This window comes from Rhyacophila brunnea, unplaced genomic scaffold (assembly GCF_057557595.1).
Source record: "Rhyacophila brunnea isolate RB1 unplaced genomic scaffold, BYU_Rbru_1.0 scaffold_15, whole genome shotgun sequence".
NCBI classification, from domain to species: Eukaryota; Metazoa; Arthropoda; class Insecta; order Trichoptera; family Rhyacophilidae; genus Rhyacophila; species Rhyacophila brunnea.
Genome location: NW_028232806.1, coordinates 27,625,933 through 27,649,273, shown reverse-complemented (window position 1 = coordinate 27,649,273; position 23,341 = coordinate 27,625,933). Strand labels below are relative to the sequence as shown.

At 34.5% G+C, this 23,341-nt stretch overlaps 1 protein-coding gene across 1 annotated transcript in view; it reads left to right on the top strand.

Moving 5' to 3' along the window:
* LOC147075092 (protein Wnt-4-like) overlaps positions 1–21,747 on the top strand; it is a 211,214-nt gene extending 189,467 nt beyond the window's left edge. The window contains exons 2-8 of the mRNA XM_085943160.1: positions 7,474–7,618; positions 9,361–9,481; positions 17,186–17,343; positions 19,403–19,510; positions 20,555–20,701; positions 21,184–21,311; positions 21,534–21,747. Coding sequence (XP_085799286.1) covers positions 7,474–7,618; positions 9,361–9,481; positions 17,186–17,343; positions 19,403–19,510; positions 20,555–20,701; positions 21,184–21,311; positions 21,534–21,735 — 1,009 coding nt within the window. The 3' untranslated portion in view covers positions 21,736–21,747. The remainder of the gene's footprint in view (positions 1–7,473; positions 7,619–9,360; positions 9,482–17,185; positions 17,344–19,402; positions 19,511–20,554; positions 20,702–21,183; positions 21,312–21,533) is intronic.
* The last annotated feature ends 1,594 nt before the right edge of the window (positions 21,748–23,341 follow it).

The following is a 23,341-nucleotide window of genomic DNA, read 5'->3' as shown; positions in this document are numbered from 1 at the left end:
CATTATTTAAATATAGAAATAACTACGCAAACTTAGTAATACTTAACGGAAATATATTTCCATTAAAAAATTCAGCTGACTGGTTGTAAAAAAAAATGTATTAATTATTACTATAAAAGTTTTAAAAGGACTTTTGTCGGGTTTGTGATGTCTTGTTTACTTCTGTTGTCCTTGGACGTCACGTCCTTAGTGAACAGCAATGACACGTGTAGATTTGCAAATAATATTTGAATTGTAGGTAGGTGCATACTTACATTAATTTAACATTTCTCCAAATATGTTTGCTAGTTACTCGTTTTAGAAGTTGTCAGGCTTATTTTTAAATCTACCTATGTGAAATCGTCGATTCACAATATTGTCTATTGAAGCAGAAATGGCATTTAAATTAGATTAGGTAATTAGTGATATTGTTAGTAATGTATCCATACAACACATTTCTTAGATATTGGAGTCATGAAAGGATGATAAAAAGTCCTGTAAGTATAAAAAAATGTGGCGGCATTTTAGCACTGCCTAGGGGCGGCATTTTGTCTAGGGGCGTCACTGCGTGAATAGATTCAGGTTGATATCTAAATCAAACAAAATTCGGTACTGTTCGGTTATGAGGAATACAGCGGAAAACACATTTTGAAAATACCCGATATACTGGATTATTTGCAGGGCTCAAAATGGAACGAAACGCACCGGAGCGCCGTTCCAGCTCGTGAAATTTGTAAAATTATCGCTCCGTACGCTGAGCTAGATACGCCATAGAATAGAAAATCTGACACATCTATTTTTATAAAATACACAATTACGATTTAATGACAATGTAAATATCTTCAGACAATTTGTCGAGCGCTCCGGTTCGTAAACTTCTCCATTTCGAGCGCTAATTATTTGTTAGTTTGGGTTAGTTTAGGTTAGGTTAGGTTAGGTTAGGTTAGGTTAGGTTAGGTTAGGTTAGGTTAGGTTAGGTTTGGTTTGGTTTGGTTAGGTTAACCTAACAAATAATCCAGTTTATCGGCTACTTTCAAAATGTGTTTGCCGCTGTATTCCTGATAACCGAACAGTACCCAAAGTTATATATCGGCAGATATATAGGTTGGTATACCTATTGTTAATGTCACTGAAAAATCGTATGTAATAATGAGTATGTTGTTGTACTTTGGCTATCGTCTTTCGTTATTTGACGACTGTCCTGGGGATATCCATGTCTAGCCTAGCGTATAACGAAATAAATGTGTAAGAAATGAATATGAATCGAATAAGTAAATATTAAAATACAAATTTCTACGAAAACAACAATTTATTTTTCTTTACTCTCTTGAAATTATAAATACCGTGGAACAAGGAGTTGTTTATGAAATTTAATAATATCTGAAATCTCTCCCGTTATGGCGGGGTGAAATTACGCACCTGGTTATCTGGTTATTTTTCCCTTCAGCGAACAAACGCGGGAATAGACAACATACCAAAGCACTCATTTTATTGTGGTACACATGTGAACCAATAAAAAACTCTATGAAAAAGCTTAACGTTACGTTTATCTTTATTGGCTGCATAGTATAAAATATTGAGTGGAACTATTTTATGAGAAAATTTGTTTAATATTATTTTGCATATTATATCGTGTGGTTGGTAAGACGATAATTTAAGTATTTAGGGTTAACAATGGATTATGTGTCTATATTTATAAATAAATAAACACAAGATCATCCGATATATAGCACATGCATATAAAGCACAAATAAATTAGTATTATGTCTGATTTTAGAGGGTATGTCAAACTTTCAAATTGTAATTTATTACTCCATAACATGGTTCTCACGATTATATAAACATAGACGTAATTTAGATACTAATAATCAGCACGCAAAGCGAAAACACTCATCATCATCATCAGGGACGCGACAACCCGGTGTGGGTCTTGGCCTCCTCCAACAGCTCCCTCCACCTGTTCCTATCCAGTGTGGCCGCTTTCCAATTCGGTACTCCCAGAATACGGCAGTCACTGGCAGCTCCATCCAACCAGCGAATCTTTGGCCTGCCTCTTTTTCTACGCCCTATTAGATTTCTGGACATCACTATCTTTGCCGGTTAATTGTTATTCATACGGTGCACATGAAATAGCCATCGCAGTCTCCCAATAGTAATTGATTGAACTGCGCTGCAATCTTCGTACAGCCCGTAGAGCTCAGCATTATATCTTCTCCTCCAATTGGTGCCGTCCCTGATCGGTCTATATACACGGCGGAGAATTTTTCTTTCAAAAATGTTCAGGGCTCATTCATTTCGCAGAGTTAATGTCCAGGTTTCCGATGCGTAGGTGAGCACTGGCTTTACAAGTGTCTTGTAAAGCGTGCTTTTAGTTCGGCGAGATAGTATGCGGGACTTAAAGTAATTTTAAGTCCCGCAAAGCGAAAGCACTAATGTATATTAAATATATTTACAAAATAATAATTATAATTTTCACTGGAAGAATATGACGTGTGTTTTGGTCAAGTTTTTGTAACAAAAAATTAAAGATTACAGGTTTCCTGCATACGTAATTACATTTTATGTTTCTTAAAAACAAGAAAAAAGTTTCACTGATTCGATCTGGAAATTAGAGTATAATAATAAGGCTTTTTTTTAAGTGGAGATTCTGGTTATTTACCAGTTTTGAATGTTTCGTTAGATATAGCATAGCAACAATAATTATTTCGTAAAGTTAAAAAGAAATATAAATCTAGATCTTGACGCTAGAAATACTATAACCTACTCAGGGCTCGAAATGGAACGGAACGCACCGGAGCGCCGTTCCAGCTCGTGAAATTTGTAAAATTATCGCTCCATCTCGTGGAAAAAATATGTTGACCGTCTGAGCTAGATAGGCCGTAATATAGAAAATCTGACACTTATTTTCATAAAATACACATACGATTTGATGGCTATGTAAATATCTTCAGAAAATTTGTCAAGCGCTCCGGTTCGTAAACTTTTTCATTTCGAGCGCTGAACCTACTAACTAAAAAAGGTAAGGGATGATAGGGGGTTTCTAGGTGCGTATGCTCAAAGCAGACAACTAAAATAAATTGATACCATCCTGTCACTTTCGCCTGTAAAGATTTTTACCATTATGTATTATTTTATGTGGTGAATGGCCCCCACAAGGTGGGGGGGGGGGGGGTGACAGGGCTCTAGTCTGGGGGCCCGGTGTGGCAAGTCGACCAGTTAAATGAGAAAAACATACACCACAAATTTACTCTAATAGTAAAAAAAGTCACATGCGGCGCTATTTTCCTGAATAATTATTAACATTAAGAAATATGTGGATGTGCAATGTAATTGATTTGATATGATGATTACTATAATTTAATGATAATTCGAGCGCAGAATTTTATTTGTGTTTCCTGACTTAGACTTACAAAATGGCTTTTTATCCAATATGGCGAAGGGTTTCATGTTACTTGGGTACCACAAAAGGAGGTCGCGATCAATGCTTCATAATATTATGCTGAGTGCCGACAACTCAATAAATCAACTGGATATATTTAAAAATCGCTAAAAATACACGGCATGCCCTTAACCCTGGGTTTCCGTGGAAACCACTTGGGGAACACTACTGTAGAAAATCACACTGTCCTTAACCTTAGCTATAAGTAGGGGGGCCCGCTATAGATCCTGGCCTGGGGGCCCGCTTCAGGATGTGGGGGCCATGTTGTGGTGACACGTTCTGCATGTATAATAATAAACAACCCATTTCAAATGTGTAGCTACATTTCAAAATCAGCCAAGTCCACATTTAGGTATTTTTGATTTTTTTGTGAATTGTTGAAGAACTACTGCTTTCTAACATTTCTGCATTATCAAACTGTGGAAATTATTAATTTTAAATATTCTATACTCGAAATAATATAAACTTTCACCCTTGTGACTGTATATTTGAGAAAACAAAAAACTCTTTTTCTTATATTCATCTATTATGGACTTGGCTGATTTTGAAATCTAGCGACACAAATAGTGTTTTTCTTAATTTAAAAAAATATGAGACTGCTGGAATGTGGTATTTACTCCATGAGAGAGCGGTAGTTTGAAAAAGTTATGGAACCTGTGTTCTAATCTAACTCAAGCGGTATTTAAAGAATATTGTTACTCCATTAACTGCTATTATTAGTACTGTGACTATTTCTATTTTGGTGTTGATTATGATTATAATTGTGTTATAGATGCGGCATGTTCCCATTTGGTCGTCGCTTTACATTTTATACAGCAACCTCACGAATTTGCTCTTAACGAAATTGCGAAGTTCGTTGTAAACACCGGGACACATACGAACTATAAACAACCCTATGGAAAAACATGCTAGTGTGGAATTTTTTTTATTTTATACTCGACCCCCTATTTTATACCATCTGAAAGCATTGTCTTATTAAAGAAAAACGCTTGGAATTTTCATATATTGCCATCGTTTGCAAGATTTTGATTCCTCTCCGTCCATTGAACACGTGCACGTCTATATATAATATATGTTACTTTATGTTATCCACGTATGCAATGTTGCTGCATTTCAGCATTTTAATATTGAATATTAGAATTCCGTCTTCGAAGTTTGCGAACGTTTTATTACCTTCTGTCATAAATATTCATAAATGCAACTCTTGCTAATAATAATTAATTTTGGCAATGGAGACAAATAAAACACACTGAACTTTAAATTCGGCGAATTAATACGTCTAATGAATTCGAAGTCACGTTATGGGGATAAACAACTCAATCCGTGCCAGCATATTTTTTTTTTTTTTTTTTTTCTAGATGCCTTTATGGATACCTCGCATTTACTATCGAGGTTTCTTAAGGACTTTGGCACGCAAACTACTCTACTTGATGCTAGTCAAATGAAAATTGTGCCGGCTGAGAGAATATGCCTTATTGAAAACTGTTCTTCTACCCGCATCGGGTATTGCTAATTTGAATTCGGCCAGGGCCTATGATACCGCCTTGCAAAAACCCTGGAAAATTCTTAGTAGCGCAAGGCGGAGGTGATTCTGATGAATATTTTGTCGTATTCATTGGGAACTGAGGACTGCGATTTGTAGTCGAGTTTTTTCCCGTGGTAAAAGAAATGTCGCATTGGACTAATGTTCTAAGTATATACTTATCCTATCTTATATGATTGCAGTCACTGGATCTGAAAGGCATGAATCATCTTTACATGTCACCATTTATTATTTTTATTCTTTTTATTACATCAATACAGAAATTAAAAAGGGCATCTCTTCCGGCCTCGTTTGCCATGGTCCCCGGAAGGTCTCGAATGTCCGCATCTGCCATCTGTAATAAAAAGTTCAGGTTGTGCCGCTCCTTGCTAAAGATTTGAAAATCTAGGAGTAAATGTAAGACGTCCTGGTCGCTTCCGTCGTCGCATGGACACTTTCCATCAGATGTTATTTTAAACCGGTGCAGGTATGCTCGCATGACTCCGTGACCTGTAAGAATCTGAGTCATCTCAAAACACAGTCCCTTATGCACCCTGACGTCTCGTGCTGCTAAAATTGAAGGTAAAAACTTTCGGGTCAACTCCCCTGTCGATGAGTTTATGTATCGTGAGTTCCATTCGTTTTTCACCATGTCTGAAATTGTAATTTTCGCGTAGCTCAGAGGAAATTTGTCATAAGCTACCGCGGTCTTGGGTTCAGAGGCACCATGCCGAGCCAATTTGTCAGCTCTTTCATTTCCTTCTATCCCGGTGTGTCCCCTTATCCACTTGAAGTGCACCTCGGGGTGGCGCCGTCTCAGTAGAGCGGACTCGCTGTGAATAGAAAAGACAATCGGATTAGTAGACAACGGATTTCCAATTGCTTGGATTGAGCTTTTGGAGTCCGAATAAATACAAATACTATGGTTTTCGGTGAGCTTTCGCTGAATTGGATCTGAGCCTGCCCACTCCAGAGCGCATCGGATGGCATAGAGTTCGGCCTGCATTACCGTACAATAGCTGGCAAGGCGGTACTTACGAGCCGCTATCTCACCGCCATTAATGTATGCCACAAACCCTGCACCAGTACCGCCATCAATTTTGCTCCCATCCGTGAAAATCGGCATGTTATTGCATTCGTTGCTTTCCGTGCCAGCATATTGATCAGCTATATTAAAATAATAACTGACTGCAATTATAAATTCTTTAATTATAATCCATTTTCCGTAGTTTCCAATTATGGCAAACTCGGTAAATAGCTTACTGCAATTGTAATTTCCGCAATATCCGTTTTTTTCAGATAGTCAGCCATATCCAATGACGTTAACTCCATAGAGAGTAGCTGACTCAATTATAATAATTATTATTTTTTATTTTTTTATTTTGTTAACTGTCAATTCATGGTGGAACTGCATTGTATTGTTGTTTTGATTTAATAAAACGCATTTTTTTGTAGTACTTATTCCACTTTTAATCAATAAATTAAGACCGGTTTCGTCCGCCTCAGAAGGATTTCCTCATTTTCAACTGAAATTTAAAATTTAAAATTTTCAAACTGAATTTTCAGTTTAAAATATCCCTCTGAGGCGGACGAAACCGGTCCTAATTTATTGATGATTAAAAGTGAAATAAGTACTACAAAAAATGCGTTTTATTAAATTAAAACAACAATACAATGCAGTTCCACCATGAATTGACAGTTAACAAAATAAAAGAAATTAAAGAAGCCAGTACGGCAAAACTTACTGTCTTGTATATAAGAAATACAAATTAAAATAGAGTTTATCATCACAACACATCTGGTTCAATCGTGAATGTCTTCACCTTAAGATTGTGCCAAAGTACGTGAATATAAAAACGAATAATAATAATTTCCTATATATTCTTTTCATAATTCATTGGACATGTCACTCGAATATAAGTTTCCGGTCTGTTAGTATCACAGTTTATATATCACTCCTCACAACAACTCATTCTACCGAGACTCGAACCTCGGAACAATATCATAAGTATTGTAATATAACTACTGTAACATACTCTTGTATCGACTTGATCTATATCTAATTGACGGAGTTCTTAATGAAACTCGAATTGAATTAATGCTTGGACGACGGTGACACTCTAGCATGTTGACACGGTCGCTGTCTACGAATAATTAACTTTATCTTGATTGCGTTGAGAACCGGACTTTCAACAATAAATGAGCATTTGAGGTAGGAGCGAAATATTGGGATGAGGCCAACCATATTTGGCTCAACCAAATTCTAAAGATTATTTGAAGTTTGAAATATTATGACAGATATTTAGTATACATTCACAAAATGTCACCAGTTCTATTTTATGTCTTAAATTGTATGTCAATTCATACAAGTTCAGCCACCGTAAACAAAATGTACTTTGCTCAGATGTGGTTTGAGCCTAGTTTCCCTTTTGCATGCTAGATTTCTATTTCGATTCACTACCAACTTACCTTTTATTGGTGACTGAATAATATTAACATTTAATTAATATGTATGTGTTACTTTTCATTTCAGGAACCTCGGCTTATCACACCTGAGTCCAGCGCAGAATTCAACTCCTGAAGGATACCCTCTGAACCATAAAGAAAATTGCCACAGACTCGGGTTTCTGGTCGACAGACAGAAAGACTTATGCGGACTCTCAGAGAAGATATTATCGGTAAGAAAAGTAGTTTTCATTTAGATTCAGTTGTCACTACTTTTTAAATAAATTATTGCATGCAGGGCTCGAAATGGACCGGAACACACCGGAGCGCCGTTTCATCAAATCATTATCGCTCCGTCTCGTGTAAATATTAATTTGTCCGTCTGAGCGAGATATGTCATAATAAAAAAAATCTAACACACTTATTTTTTTTCATACGTATACAATTGGATAACAATGTTAATATTTTCGTAAAATTATCGAGCGCTCCGGTTCGTAAAATTTTCTATTTCGAGCTCTGCTAGCATGACCAATTATATAGATAGATAAAGATAAGATACACACATTATTTTATTCAGCGGCGATATTCTGTGGGCTTTGTCTCTAAAACGGTCAATGTCAAGAGTGTCTAATATTCACAACGGATTATAGAAACAATGATGATTCTCTAATGCAGGGTTTCCCAAACTTTTTCTGCAATGGAACACTTCACAAACCCGGAAATTTTAACGGAACACTTAACTTAATTTTTAGATTGATTCATACTAGTTAAAACTAAAAAAACTGTTTAAAACACATTATTTATTTAGTAATTACATATTTTTAAATATACAACTATAATATAATATAAACATAAAAATATGAATAAATAAAGCACTTAGGTAATGACTTTGATAATTTTGAGTTCTTGAATTGGATATCATCTTGATATCAGGCACAATATTGGTAAGTTGCATTCTAATATCAGGTGTGGCGTCGAGTCTGTTCCTGCACTTTGACTTCGTTGCAGCATAAATAGAAAATCCCGCTTCGGATAAATAGGTAAAGAAAACGGAAGTAAAACAATCATGGCCCCCACATCCTGAAGCAGGCCCTCAGGCTAGGATCTTTGGTGGGCCACCTACCTATCTCTAATGTTAAAGGCACATCACATTAGCTTTTGTCAAATTTAATTATTCATATATAATATAATATTATTAATAGTCATGATGTATAATACAGGCGACTTTTTTTTTTAACTATTAAAGCAAATTTGTGATGGATGTTTATCTTACTTATCTGATCAACCCGCCACGCCGGGCCCACTCAGAGCCCATGCCCCCAGGCTAAAGCCCTGTCAGCTCCCCCCTTGTGGGGGCCATGAAAACAACAAAATCTTGTTTTGAAAAATTGGGGTACTCTTCTGACAAACTCACCCAGAAATCATTTAAAGGCTGATCTTCAAATCAGAGTCACTAATTAAATCAATAAGATTTTCATAGCGCTTAAGCTTACTGGTTTAGCTGTCAGGAAAAATGGATTCCGAACCCAGGAATCGTCCTTACTAGTTTTCAGAAAATAAGTGTATAAAACCTTTCCATGTCGCGGAACACAGTTTGGGAAACTCTGCTCTAATGTATTGTTTCGTTTGGCTATCTGGCCTGCGATTTCCTAACTATCGACTCGCGTGTCACCCGACGACATGACGTAATTGTGACGTAAGCCAATACACGCTCGAGGCAAGCCGCCTAACACACACTGCTCACCATAGATACTATTGTGCTGAAACACCTATTTGTGTATGGGGACAATGAATAACGCCAGTATTTGACTAGCGTTAATTTCTCGAATGCTATTATCACTCCGGTAGTACGTCACAATGACGTCATATGACGTTATGTCGACCAGGCGACTACAACTCGCAAGTTCTAACATAAAGCCCCTGGCCATCAACGGACAAAAATAAGTTTTCTAGTAAAACATCATTTTTATTTTAGAGTCTGGCGCAGGGGGCCAGGATCGGCATCGACGAATGCCAGCACCAGTTCAGACACAGCAGATGGAACTGCAGCACGGTGGATAACTCCACCAACGTCTTCGGAGGAGTCATGTCAGTTCGTAAGTACTATTTAAATATTTTCATTTCGACCCTTCTATTTTGTTGTAGTTTTATTGCACTTGTTTTGTAAGTTGTTAAATTGGTAAACCCAGAGCACCGGCGATTTTATTTGACGCAGATGACGCGATCGATTCGTCAGAAGATTTAAAAGGGGGCTTCGAAACAGTTAAAATCAGTCATATAATTATTAAATAATACGAAAATCTTGAAAAAAGATATATAGGTTTTTCAGATAATTAATTGAGTATAAAATATTACTTAAAGCATAAAAAAATTCTTGCATCTAACATCAAGAGAACAGGGTCTATAATATAATACTCGAACAGATAGGTAGGTACCTCTACACAAAAAATAAGCAACTGGGTAATGATTATTATTATTGTGACATTACTATCATCTTCAATTAGATTTTAATTAGAGATGATTCTGTGATAGGGATACGTGGAAAATCAACCAGTGCCTCAGGCATCCATGTCCCTAATTCCGCCATTGGCAATGAGGTTGAGTGAATAGATTTATAACCAGTTCGTGTACAGACCTACAAACTTATCTTAGCCACAGTCGAAAACTACCCAATCAAGACTCGCAACTGGACAGAATCTGACATTCGAATGACGTTTTCAAAATGGCGTCCATATGGCAGTTCGTAGTTCCATTTTTTACCGTTATTTAGATAAGTTTGTAGGACTGTATGTCCGTTTAATTTTAATAGATCCATTCTGTTGAGTTGATATTCATTTATATGGCGTGTTGTTTTTCAGCTGAAGTATTGTTTTTTTTTTTAACAATAAGCGAATAGGTACCTACTTTGGAAAATGGATTTTGCACAAATATGCACTATACTAGTAAGTAATTCGCATTCTTACATTTCTATGGATGTTGGCAGCATCCATGGAAGGTTTCTCAGTAGTTTTTTCTTCAATAAATAGTAATTATTAATCATTCAGTTAACACCCACGGTGGCCGCGCGGCTTAAGCGTTGGACTATCACGCCGTTTGTCTCAGGTTCGAATCCTGGTACTGGCAAGTACACATATTGTTTTTCAATTTGTGTTTGAGTCAGGGTATGGACCTATTAGGTTGAGCAAGTGGCTGGCGTCCATTTCTCGTTAAAAACAAAATCTTTTAATACAAACCTGTACTCTGTGGAGGCCCATATGATCATATTAGGATCGGACATGGTTGGAACAAAATCATTCAGTCGCCTATTGGGTCCAGCGCTGTATCGTAATAAAAATAGCTTGTGAATATAATATGAAAAAACAAAATTCTGAAAAACTTCAGAAATCCGACAAGCTTACAATAATTATTACGGATTGCAATACAGAATGAATATATCAATACCGGCATCCGACAAAACATACATAAAAAGAAGTACCTATCTATAAATATAACCATTAAAATCTATTTGAAACACTATTTTATAGCAACCTAAAGTACCTAGTAAGAAGTAGAACATAATATTTTAGAACTACTAGTTTATACAAATACTATAAGTCATCAGGCAATAATAATATAAGTTTTTGAAGAAGGTATGTTAGTTCATTGCAACAATTCTATAAGCATATTTGAAGGGTTTTGTTTTAATATTATTTAGCTTTTGTTGATTTAAAAGTCGATATATTTGCGTTTTAGCAGCATACAATTTATACACTAAATTTAATATACAATATAGTAAGTAAGTAACGAAAAAATAACATTAATTTCATTTTCGAAAAACATAAACGTGTATGCTTTTATAATACCGGATCTTTGGAACCGGTATTTCGGTATCGATAAATAATTGAATACCGGTATTGCAATCCCTAAATACAATATAATATATGAATTTACCAAACGTTGTATTTAAGTCTGAGGTCTTTTGTCACATATACTGTTAATGCATATTCGGTTCAATCGCAATCAATTTTAAATCTGGATTAAATTTATTTTTATATTACTACTGCACAGCGTCAATTTTTTTTAACCCTTTCGTCGCGTATGATTGTAAACAAATCGCTAGGTGCCTGCTATTAGGTATGACGATTCGATTATTCAGTAACCGGTTAGTGAGATATTCGAGGCTATTTTTAGTTAGTGAACTAACCGGATTTTTACGCCTGATCAAATTAGTAAAATTTAATTAAAACAAACAATAGTTTTTAGTCGATTTTGAGAATTTTAATCATATTATTATGAAGGTAATAAAATATATTGAAAAATAGTTGCACCACATTCAATTTGTAACCTCAATTTCTGATGTAGACAGAACGCCTACTTATACAAATCAATGGGTCGTGGTTTTGAAACACGTATAAAATCCACATATTGTTGAAGATCAGCACTTGCTTGTCCCATGGGGGTAGGCAGGTCATAGGTAGCGCATTATAAAAGGCGGCGAATGAAATCAAATATTACAAGTTTTGAGAAGAGCAGTGGCGGTTTTCCAAGAAGCAAACGATGCTGTCGATTCATTGGAAATTGTCAAAATCTAAGTTTGAAAATGATCGAAGCACAAAAGATCCTGACAATTAACTATTCTTGTATTTTAATGCACAGAATATAACATTTTCATAAGAGTGCCTCCATACCTTAAAACTATCACAGTTTAAGAGAAAGTTTCGTGGATATAATTTAATTCTGTCAATTTAAAGGTTTTCGCTGCATTTGTTTATTTAACAGCTTAAAAAAAATTTTTTGACCATGTCCGATCCTCATAGAATCATATGGGCGTCCACAGAGTAGAGGATTGTATTAACAGATTTTGTTTTTTTACGAGAAATGGATGTCAGCCACTTGCTCAACCTATTAGGTCCATACCCTGACTCACACACAAATTGAAAAACAATATGTGTACTTGCCAGACCCAGGATTCGAACCTGGGACCCACGGCGTCTCTGTGGAGGCCCAAAAAAATAGCCACTAGAAATATACCTAACCTAAAATAATCTGCAGACAGTTTTAAACTGACAATGAAATAGGACGGCATTATAAATCTGCTTAAGAGCGGCATTTTGTCCAGGGACGTCACTGAGAGTCTACATTTTTTTTTATCGAATGCGGTTAACTAGTTAATTAGGTTTTTAATTTGGAATTCGATACTCGGTTGCTCGATTATTGGTATCGTCAGGTTTCTAACAGGCCTATCCACAATATGAGATCGACAGGCGTCGTAAACAGTGAGTGAAGCACGTGTCCGGTTGATATGTAAACAATTTGCACTCACTTGATTCGTCAATCAGCGCTCGTCTTTACCGGGGAATAAAGTGTTAAAATGTTGCTTCTTTTTATTCCTCAGTTATTTTTATACTCGACGAATGATTGTACACCGAATTGTCATTATTGTAAACATTCTTAGTGAGTTTACTTATTAAATTAAAAAAAGAAAGAGTTTTTAGTTAACTTCAATCAATAATTATCATGCGGGGTCAATGTTATTCTTTCTTTCTTCACTTTTAATAACTTCCAATTATTAATACTTTTACGTCGGGTTATTGGGTGATAATAAATGGACCGATTTATGACTTACCAACATTGACGTCCATAGACAAATTGCCGCCCTAAGGCCGTGTTGACACGGTCCAAGTACGATCCAAGTACACTTCTTCTTACGGGACATCTTCATACAAATTACTCCTATCAGTCCTATCCAAGTAGGGAATCCAATCCCGAGCCAAAATTCTGATCCCGGGATTTCGGGATTACAATTTGACAATCCCGAGATCCCGGGACTGGTCCCGGGATTGGCATTTTTTTCCATTGTTAATATAAAAATTTTATATTTACAAATAACATTGATAAAATCAGTCAAAAATAAATCTAGTATAATTTATACTATTTAAGACATTTATTGTTAATATTGTATATGTTCAATCTTGGAAATACACAAGTTTAATGGAATAAATAGTATTGTAATATAAATAATAATGTGAATTTAATATGAGATTGCTGTTTCTGATAGTAAAGACATAATGAATGGATTAGCGAGATTTAAAATAGTAAAGCAAATAATCATGGCGTACTTATGGCCTGTCCGTTTCATAAATCTAATTAGTCAGCCAAATATGAAACTGCCGTAAAACGTATGATATCATGGTGGAATTACTTTGTTAAAAGTGCGAAGCATTGTTTTTTTCCAATCTTTCTCATTTTTAATAATCTATGTGAAAAAATAAAATGAATCGGCAACCTACACATGGGTATTTATATATATGTATATATATTATATTATCATTCAAACGCAGTTTATTTCTAATGTAGTTATATTTTATTAAAAGTATTTTTTCTGTTTTATTTTCAATAAAAATTGATAAAAAAAATCAATCCCGAAATCCCGGGATTATGTTTATCAATCCCGGGATTCATAGGTATCGAAAATAGCTCGGGATCCCGGGATTGGAATCCCTATATCCAAGCTACTCGGACCGCATCCTACTCATCCAAGCTAGCTTGGATAGGAATAATTAGTATGAAGATGTCTCATACGAGTGCACTTGGATGGCACTCGGTCCAAGTGTACTTGGATCGTACTTGGACCGTGTCAACGCGCTTTTAGCAAACTTATAATATCGTTAATTTCAAATTGTATGAAAATTCGTTAGGTAAATTCACGGTAATTATGCCACAGATGCCTGCATGAGCTTTCCATGTAGACAATTACATAAATTATATACCTTTTTCTGTCGGCGCAGATGCTTTTCGTTCAATAATTGTTAATTTAAAATTTAAAATTTTCATACATTTCGATGCACCATTATGACACACTAAGATTATATTACGTTATATTACGTTGTGGTAGGTTAGGTTAGGTTAGATTAGGTTAGGTTGGGTTTGGTCTAAAAATAAAGTTATACAAATTCATGCAGGCATCTGTAGCACATTTACCAAATTCACAAATATACGAAAAATCTTTAAATTGACATAGCCCATCTACTGAGAATTAGAACATTTCTACGAAACCTAGTCTCAAATAGTGGTGGTATTATATACGTGAAAGTCCTTGTTCGCTCTGACAGGTTTGAAGGCACCCTTGTGAAAAAAATCTTGATTGTCAAGAAACAAACCGCCATTACAATATTAGGTACCTACCTATATATTGCAATACAACAATAGTTATGTTGTCAGGACTTTTTGTGCTTCGATTAGGTACTTTGAAAACTCAAGTGTCAATACTATCCAATGAAGCAACCGCATTGTCTGGTTCATTGAAAAAAACTGCCACTGCTCTCAAAAGTCGTCATATTTGTATTTTGACGGTACTTCAGTGAAACGGCAAATAATTTTCAACTATAGGTGCGACGAAATTTTGGACTCGCTGGCAATCTCAGGTCGACCTGTGAGCACGTCAATTTGTTTCGTGATGGCGGCGGGGGTATTAATTCTTAAATCGTGTAAAGATGACTAAAAAACGTTACCTATTTACTTGAAAAAGAAAACATTTAAATGAATGTATTATTATTGTTACTAATAGAACAATAAACAGAACATTAAATGGACGAATGTTGGATTTATATGACAAATTATATTTCGTTCGGCACGCGTCATTTGCACAATCCGCGCATCGCCTAGCCACGATCTTTTTAGACCATGCCTCATCTGAGGTATAGCCTTAATAAACTATTTTTTTATTCAACGAATAAGACACGAGATTTGAGAATGTAATATTCTATATTATTGAGTATACTGGCGCGAATCCAGCGGTTATAGATTCAAGTACCGTCGGGTGTCGTATCTAAAAAAATAGATTTTTTCTAGTGGCTATATGCATGAGATGTTTTCAAATTATGTATTAAATATTTGTATTAGTTCCTTCATTCGCCTCCTTTTATGTTTATAATGTGCCGCCCCTATGAAACGCTTGGCCTGCCTACCCCTACGGGGCGTCACTGCTCATCAATGCAATCAAATGTCTGTAAATATCAAATTAATAATAATTTTTATTATGTCGGGAATTATTTTGCACTTATATAGGTAATTTTATAATTTACACTTGCAATTAGGGATTCCAATCCCGGGATCCCGAGCTATTTTCGATACTTATGAATCCCGGGATTGATAAAAATAATCCCGGGATTTCGGGATTGATTTTTTTAACAATTTTTATTGAAAATATAACAGAAAAAATACTTTTAATAAAATATAACTACATTAGAAATAAACTGAGTTTGAATGATAATATAATATATATATATATATATATATATATATATATATATATATATATAAATACCCATGTGTAGGTTGCCGATTCATTTTATTTTTTCACATAGATTATTAAAAATGAGAAAGATTGGAAAAAAACAATGCTTCGCACTTTTAACAAAGTAATTCCACCATGATATCATACGTTTTACGGCAGTTTCATATTTGGCTGACTAATTAGATTTATGAAACGGACAGGCCATAAGTACGCCATGATTATTTGCTTTACTATTTTAAATCTCGCTAATCCATTCATTATGTCTTTACTATCAGAAACAGCAATCTCATATTAAATTCACATTATTATTTATATTACAATATTATTTACTCAATTAAACTTGTGTATTTCCAAGATTGAACGTATACAATATTAACGGCCCACGTGCTCGTCGTAGGTCAAAATTGAGTTTTTATTGTATTTTCAAATCATGATCCTGGACACTCCTTAAACGTTGTAGATAATCTATTTATATAATTTTGAAGCCTTATTATCCTTTATAGTTATTTTAAACATTTGATGACTGCATAAAGTATTTTTGTTACATAAAATAGTATTATTTTAAACCTCTCGCTCTAATGTTTCAGAATATAGTCATATTTCGGTACATAACTGTGCAGTGGTGTTAAGATTTTTTACGTTTATTAATTTTTAAACGCATTTATGAAACCATTAGTATAATTTATTACGAGATAATTTTTGTAAAATATTCACGATAAAAAATTATATTGATAATCTCTGTGATCCCAAATTTGACAAGAATTAGGCATTTTATTATTCAAAAAATCTGCAAGATTAACACACTTGAAGATGATTCTAAAGATACTTATTATAAGCTATGTCTTTGACCATTCAAGCGTGATAAACATCTTATGGATAATGATTGCTTTATAATAATTATTCACCTAAGAATAAGGTAGTGTTTTTTTGAAATACGCCATTTCTTTTGTCATTCCCCAGTGGTTAAGCTACAACATACGGCCGTAGCCATAAATTGACAAACTGTAATTGAAGTAGGGAGTAAAATGATATTGACGCGCGTGTTTGAACATGTCCGTCCGTCCACAAGAAATTTCGTCGATGTATTTATTTTTACATAAATAACTATTTTCTTTTCGATAATTCTTAAAACTAGTACTTAGCGACTATCTTTCGAAGTTCGGCTTCCACTTTTTGATGTTACGTGGCATGGTTAATGTTTCCAATCCTGATATTCTAATGAAATAAATATACACCTTTTAATTATCTGCATAATTGCAGCCATAATCAAAACTGTTTCGTCGTGTCAAGTTTATCAAACACCAATAAACTTTTAAGACTGCGTAACTTATCAGTGCACTCCTTAGAGATATAAACATTTTCAGTGATACAGCACACCCTTGCACTAAGTTAAAATACCTAATGTTTTTCGTTTCTTAAACCATCGTTGTTTTGTTTTGTTTTTTTATTGTAACTTTCTTAAATCAAAATGAATGTCTTATGTACCTGCATAAAATATTTTAAATAAATAAATATTATTTGGCAGACAGCAGAGAGTCTTCGTTCATATACGCGGTGTCTGCTGCGTCAGTGGCGTGGTCCATCACCAGGGCGTGCTCGAGGGGGGAGCTGAACGAATGCTCCTGTGATAATCGGGCTAGAAAGAAAGCACCCAGGAACTGGCAGTGGGGAGGGTGCTCTGAGGTAAGTCAAAGTTATACTAATTTAAAGAGCTTTTAAAATATACGTGTATCGAATCTAATTAATGACTCACAGCATTATATTATTATTACGCCTAGTAATATCTAGAGTTGGGTTTCGGGAATCTCCCGACGAGAATTCTCGAGAAATTTTCGAGATTTTCCATCCTGAATCTCGAGAATTGAAATTTTTAACATTTCGGTAAATCCCGGATCTCGAGAATCTTTTCTCGGGATTTGGGATTTCTTTATTATCAAATATTAAATGAAAAAACGATTTTCTATATGTAAAAAGTGGTCAGAAAACACAAATCGTTCAAAGACTGATCAGGGCATTTAACACAATTAAGCCGCAAAATGAGCGCAATTTTTGCAACATCGGGGAATTTTGTGTCTCAAAAGCGTATGCGATTGACAGTCGGTGTTTTTTAAAATTCCATTTTAATAAGTAATGTTTCGAATTATTTTAGTTTTCCAACTTCTATGTTGTTTGTCTTCTTACATAAATAAAAAAAATTTTTTTTTTTTGGAATTTGTGTGTTTTTACACTGATTTTAGGATTTTTACAGGTTTTTTGAATTCCCGATATCTCCAGAACTCCCGAGAATTCTTTTCTGGAAATCCCGAATCTCGAGAATTGAAAATTTCATCATTTCGGAAAATCTCGAATCTCGAGATTGAGATTTTCTCGGGAAATACCTAACTCTAGTATATTATAATATTATAGTATATATATATAATATCTATATATTTATAATATCGAAGGTGTAACGGGGGATGAGTCAAGTTGTGCGTCGCGATTTTTTTCATGACAAAGTGTGACTCTAAAAATTCGAAATTGTTCTATGTATACACATTGTACTGAATGGTGAAATATAAGTGAATGCTCAGTGAACCTATTTCTATCTATATGATACCTAAGGGCCTCCCTATAAGGTAAATTGAGAGTACCTATTCTGTGTATTTTTAGCGATTTTTTGTGTTTTTAAATAAATTCACTTAAATTATTGAGTTGTCGGCACTCGGCATCATAATATTATGAAGCCATTTTGTGGTACCCAAGTAAAATACGACCCCTCGCCATTTTGGATAGATTTATATTTCAATTAAAGTCAGAAAACACATTAAAAAATATAAAATAAAATTCTACTCGTGAATTATCATTTTAATTAAGTATATCAATCATCGTAACATATTGTATTGCACAACCAAACATTTTAAAATGTTATTATGTATACTTTAAATGAAATAGCGCCGCAGGCGACTTCTTTTTACTACCAAAGAAAATTTATGATGTGTTTTTATCTCATTTACCTGGTCGATCCGCCACACCGGGCCCCCCTAATCACGGGCCTCCAGGTTAGAGGTCTGTCAGCCCCATCCCCCTTGTGGGGGAATGGGACGACTGGCCTCCGGACAATTGGACGCCGCACTGTCGTAGACACGTGTGGACGAGGTATTTTAATCATTTTCTATCTTCTACCTAGTAGTTTGAATCAATTTTACTCTTAACATAATGTATTCTTTATCGCGGATTGAGAATTACCATGCCTAAGGCTTTATATAAAATAAAAAACTCTTTTTTCGTTGGAACTTAAACATATGCACGATTAAATCATTGTTTACGTGTGCATATTTGCATTCTCACCAACTATTAAATCATAATATAATCATTGAAATATAAATTATAAAACTGAATATTTTTTTTTAAAGTACCTATAAGTACCTAACGTCTATTTATTTTCAAATTCCGTGGCGTCCAGTTGTCCAGTGCCAAATCGTCCTAGACCCCCTTGTGGTGGCCATGGTTATGATATAAAGGCTTTTTGGGGATATTTATTGATGCTTAGCGAAAAGTGAAACCACCACAATTAGTTGACAGACTTTCTAATTAATAAACCGCATTAATTATAGTATAGTTTCTATCCTATAATTAATGCGGTCCAAAGGTTGTCTGCTGAGTGTGGGCGCCACATACTAACATTTGACATACCTATCATTCAATACTGTTTATCATGCCATCAAATAATATGGGATGGTTAAATATATTTAATTTTTTCCAGGATATTCACTATGGTGACAAGTTCAGTCGTGAGTTTGTCGACGCCATGGAGAAGAAGGAGACATCTAATGGGCTTATGAACCTCCACAACAATGAAGCCGGAAGGAGGGTTAGTAGCAAAATATAATATGTATTTAATAAAACGTTGATCATATAAAAGTAATTTGTATTTTTGAGTTTGCCTAAACTCAGCCAAGTTCGTCCATACAGGAAGATATCTACAGCTGAAATATAATATAATTTCAAAATTAAATACAATACGTATAGAAAAAATTAATTATCATCATTGATTCACACTTGCTTCCACTCCACCACCCATCATAATAATAATATGTCCACACCAGTTGCGAAGGATGGAGGTAGGCAGTTAAGATCTGACATAAATAGTACACACTAAACTTTGTCAGTCATACATTATTTGTTTTAATTAAACTAAGACTACAAATTGCAGATGGTGTCGGGTAGTTTTTAAAATTCAATTAAACGCTGTGTAAACCAAACCATCATAGTGGAGGTAGGCTGTGGAGATTCGATAAAATGAGGAGATAAGAGAGCGTATCGTACCGTCTCTCATCACATTGAGAGTAAATAAATGAAGTTGAATCTGGCTTGCCTATTTTTCAAGCCAACCGGATTCCGGTGTCCTGCAAGGCCGCTAAATACCATCCACAGAGTGTATACACAGGGGAGCTTCAGAATGCTGGCATGACTTGGGAAGTTGCAAGACAACATTTACTGGCGAGTGATAGGGATTCTTGGAGCCGTTGTGTGATTTCCATATGCTCTAACTGAGTAGCAGATATGGACAAAGAAGAAGAAGTAGATGAAATAGCTTCCCTTTGAGAAATATGTAGTTTTTTTAACTAGGTATCTTCACAATAGGTCGTCCATCATACCCGCCTTTGACAAGTGGTAGTGTCTGTTAAGCTGTCTAAAGCCGGGTTTCACGGGTTCGAATACTGCTTCTGGTAAATTCAAATGTTACAGTAAAGGACTAAATCTACTTCCGAGCTGTTTGTAACAAAAATTAAAAGTGCTTTGATATAATAAACCTAAAACTAACAACAATAAAAAAATCGACGCCACTTTATTGAATGGTACCAAAAGATTTCACAGTGTGAACAAATGTAAAATTTAAATTGTTTAATTTCAGGCAATACGTTCCCGAATGCAACGCGTTTGCAAGTGTCATGGCATGTCCGGTTCGTGTTCCGTAAGGGTTTGCTGGCGGAAACTGCCCAACTTCAGACTGGTCGGGGATGCTCTAACTGCAAGATATGAAGGAGCCTCACATGTAAAAGTAAATAATATATTTCTTATTTTTAATACATATTAAATTAATTAAATAAATTTAATACTGCCACCTATATTTGAATAGTATTACTAAACTTGTGTGTACACTGCCATCTATATTACAAGGGTTGTAGGTACATCAATATTATTTTCCGATGCCTAATTTTATTAATGTAATGAGGGGGATTTTGCGGAATAATGCGGCACATTCAATTTTATGAAGTTTATTGATATTATCAATACCTACCTATTTACCTAAAAGAATTTATAAGAAAAATAAACATTTTTTTAATACAAACATAAATACTTATAGAAGAAAAAAACCTGTACGTTGAAGGTTTTCATTTTATTATTACATATTATTATGGATACATATTGAAAATTATCAAAAAATTGCATTTGTAATCTGCTGCCAGATGCCCCTAGTAAGGGGAAGCTTCCACTTAATATAATAATATTGACTTAATTTCTGCTTCGGCTTAATTTCAGGGTGTGGATCGGAAGCGAGCCAGAAAGGTGAAGAAGTTACGACCGATACATCCAGATATGAAGAAACCGAATAAGACAGACCTTCTCTATTTGGACGATTCACCAGACTACTGTGAAAGGAATGAATCGTAAGTATTCCCAGCTTTGTAACATTAGGATTAGAGATTAAATCTGTCAATAAAAACTTCCACTCTGTCGATGCCAATCTTCTTGGGATCGGACATGGTCAAAAAATTTTTTCTTTCAAAATAGCATTTTGCTTACATGGTGAGCTTTTGCAAGTGCAACAATATTTTTTTGACTGATGAAGTAAGCAAGTATTGTGTTAATTGAATCTTATGTAATTTCAGGCTGGGAATCTTGGGAACACACGGAAGAGGCTGCAACCGCACTAGTTCCGGTCCTGACGGATGCCGCCTTCTATGCTGCGGGAGAGGCTATCAGACGCGCGTCAGAGACGTGGATGACAAATGCCGGTGCCGCTTCGTATGGTGCTGCAACGTTGTCTGTGAGAGATGTCGGTACAAACGCGAAGAGCACATCTGCAATTGAACTGACAACCAATCTGCTCACGACTCATTGATATCTCACTTGTGAAGATTGGATTTTACTTGCATAAATATACAAGTCACTGTTTGAAATAATAGACTATGTATCTTACATGTATGCTGTCAGAATGAATGATTCGTATCATTGCAATTTTAAAAAGATGTTAAGATAGAAGGATCTATCGAATCTATGGTATTGCCATCGAATAAATCGGTGTACCTATACATTATTGTAATATGTTAGAATAAAAGTAAAATAAAATTATTTATTTATCATTAATGTTGCCAGGATAAGATTGCAAGGTTGTAATAAGATGTATTGTCTTTATAATTATACCGAAAATTATGTTAGAAAACTTTCATGTTTTATTTGCTAATATATTTTTTTACCCAGGACCTTGTTATGTTATGCTCACGTAGTACCTATCAATCTTATTTTAGGACTTAATGTCATTATTTCTCCACTCATATTGACTTCTAGTTTACGTATAATAAAGTCACCGATATTAATTTTTATTTTAATGAATAGATTGTAATAAATTCCATTCTTCCGTTTTCATTATATTATAAACAATTCGAAGAACTTGAAATGCACTGTGTACATAGATTTGATAGAAATGAGTGTAACAGATATTGTGCTTCATAAAATTTGTTCAATTCATTATGTACGTTTAGACCTGAAACAGTAATAGAATAATTTATTTCTATTGTGGATAATGTAATTCTTGAGGCACTTAGATATTCTTATGTATTTTTTATGTAATTTACTGATAACATTAAATTTGTTATTTGTGATGAAGGAAGTGATGCATTTATAATATTGTACTGATTAAAAGTTGTATACATATTAATTTATTCATAAACCTCTGTTACATAATAATATATTCTTAGGTACTATTTTCTCTAATACATACTTAATTATACTTAAAATCCTGCAATGTACAATGCAATCATATATTTTTATTAATTTATATAGAATTAATTATCAGGTATCAACGCAAAAAACTTCAGCCACATTTTGTTGCTATCGCAGTGGTTGTGAACCGCCAATCCCAGAGCTGAGCACGGCTTTAATTTTTATTACGTAGATGCGTGAAAAGAAAATCCAATCAACTGTCAAAATATTATGACTATTTGGTTTTAATTTTATTATAAAAAATACATTATATAACTACTTTAATCCGTAATATAGTTCTCAAAGACCATGACTGCTTCTATTTTTATCTTACGATATGTTAAGAACGTTTAGAATTAGGTACGTCCATTCATTTTATTTATTTCATTACTTCTTCAATAACATAGAGAATAGGAACTAAAATTCTAATAATTATTAGTTTTAAACATTAGTTGTGAAGTAGGGAAACAATTATGTAAATATTAGAATTGATCTATTTAGGTATTACCCACTAATGTTAGTTGTAGTATTATTAATATATTTATTCAGTAGCAGATACTGTTAATATTAAAAGAGCATAGCACTTTGAGCGAGAAAAAAATTAATTACTGTCGTGTTGCCATTCAGGTTTACATAATCCCCATAGTGTGGGGATAAACAAATTTATCTGTTACATTTTAAATTGATTAATTATACAGCCAAAATTTCGAACAAA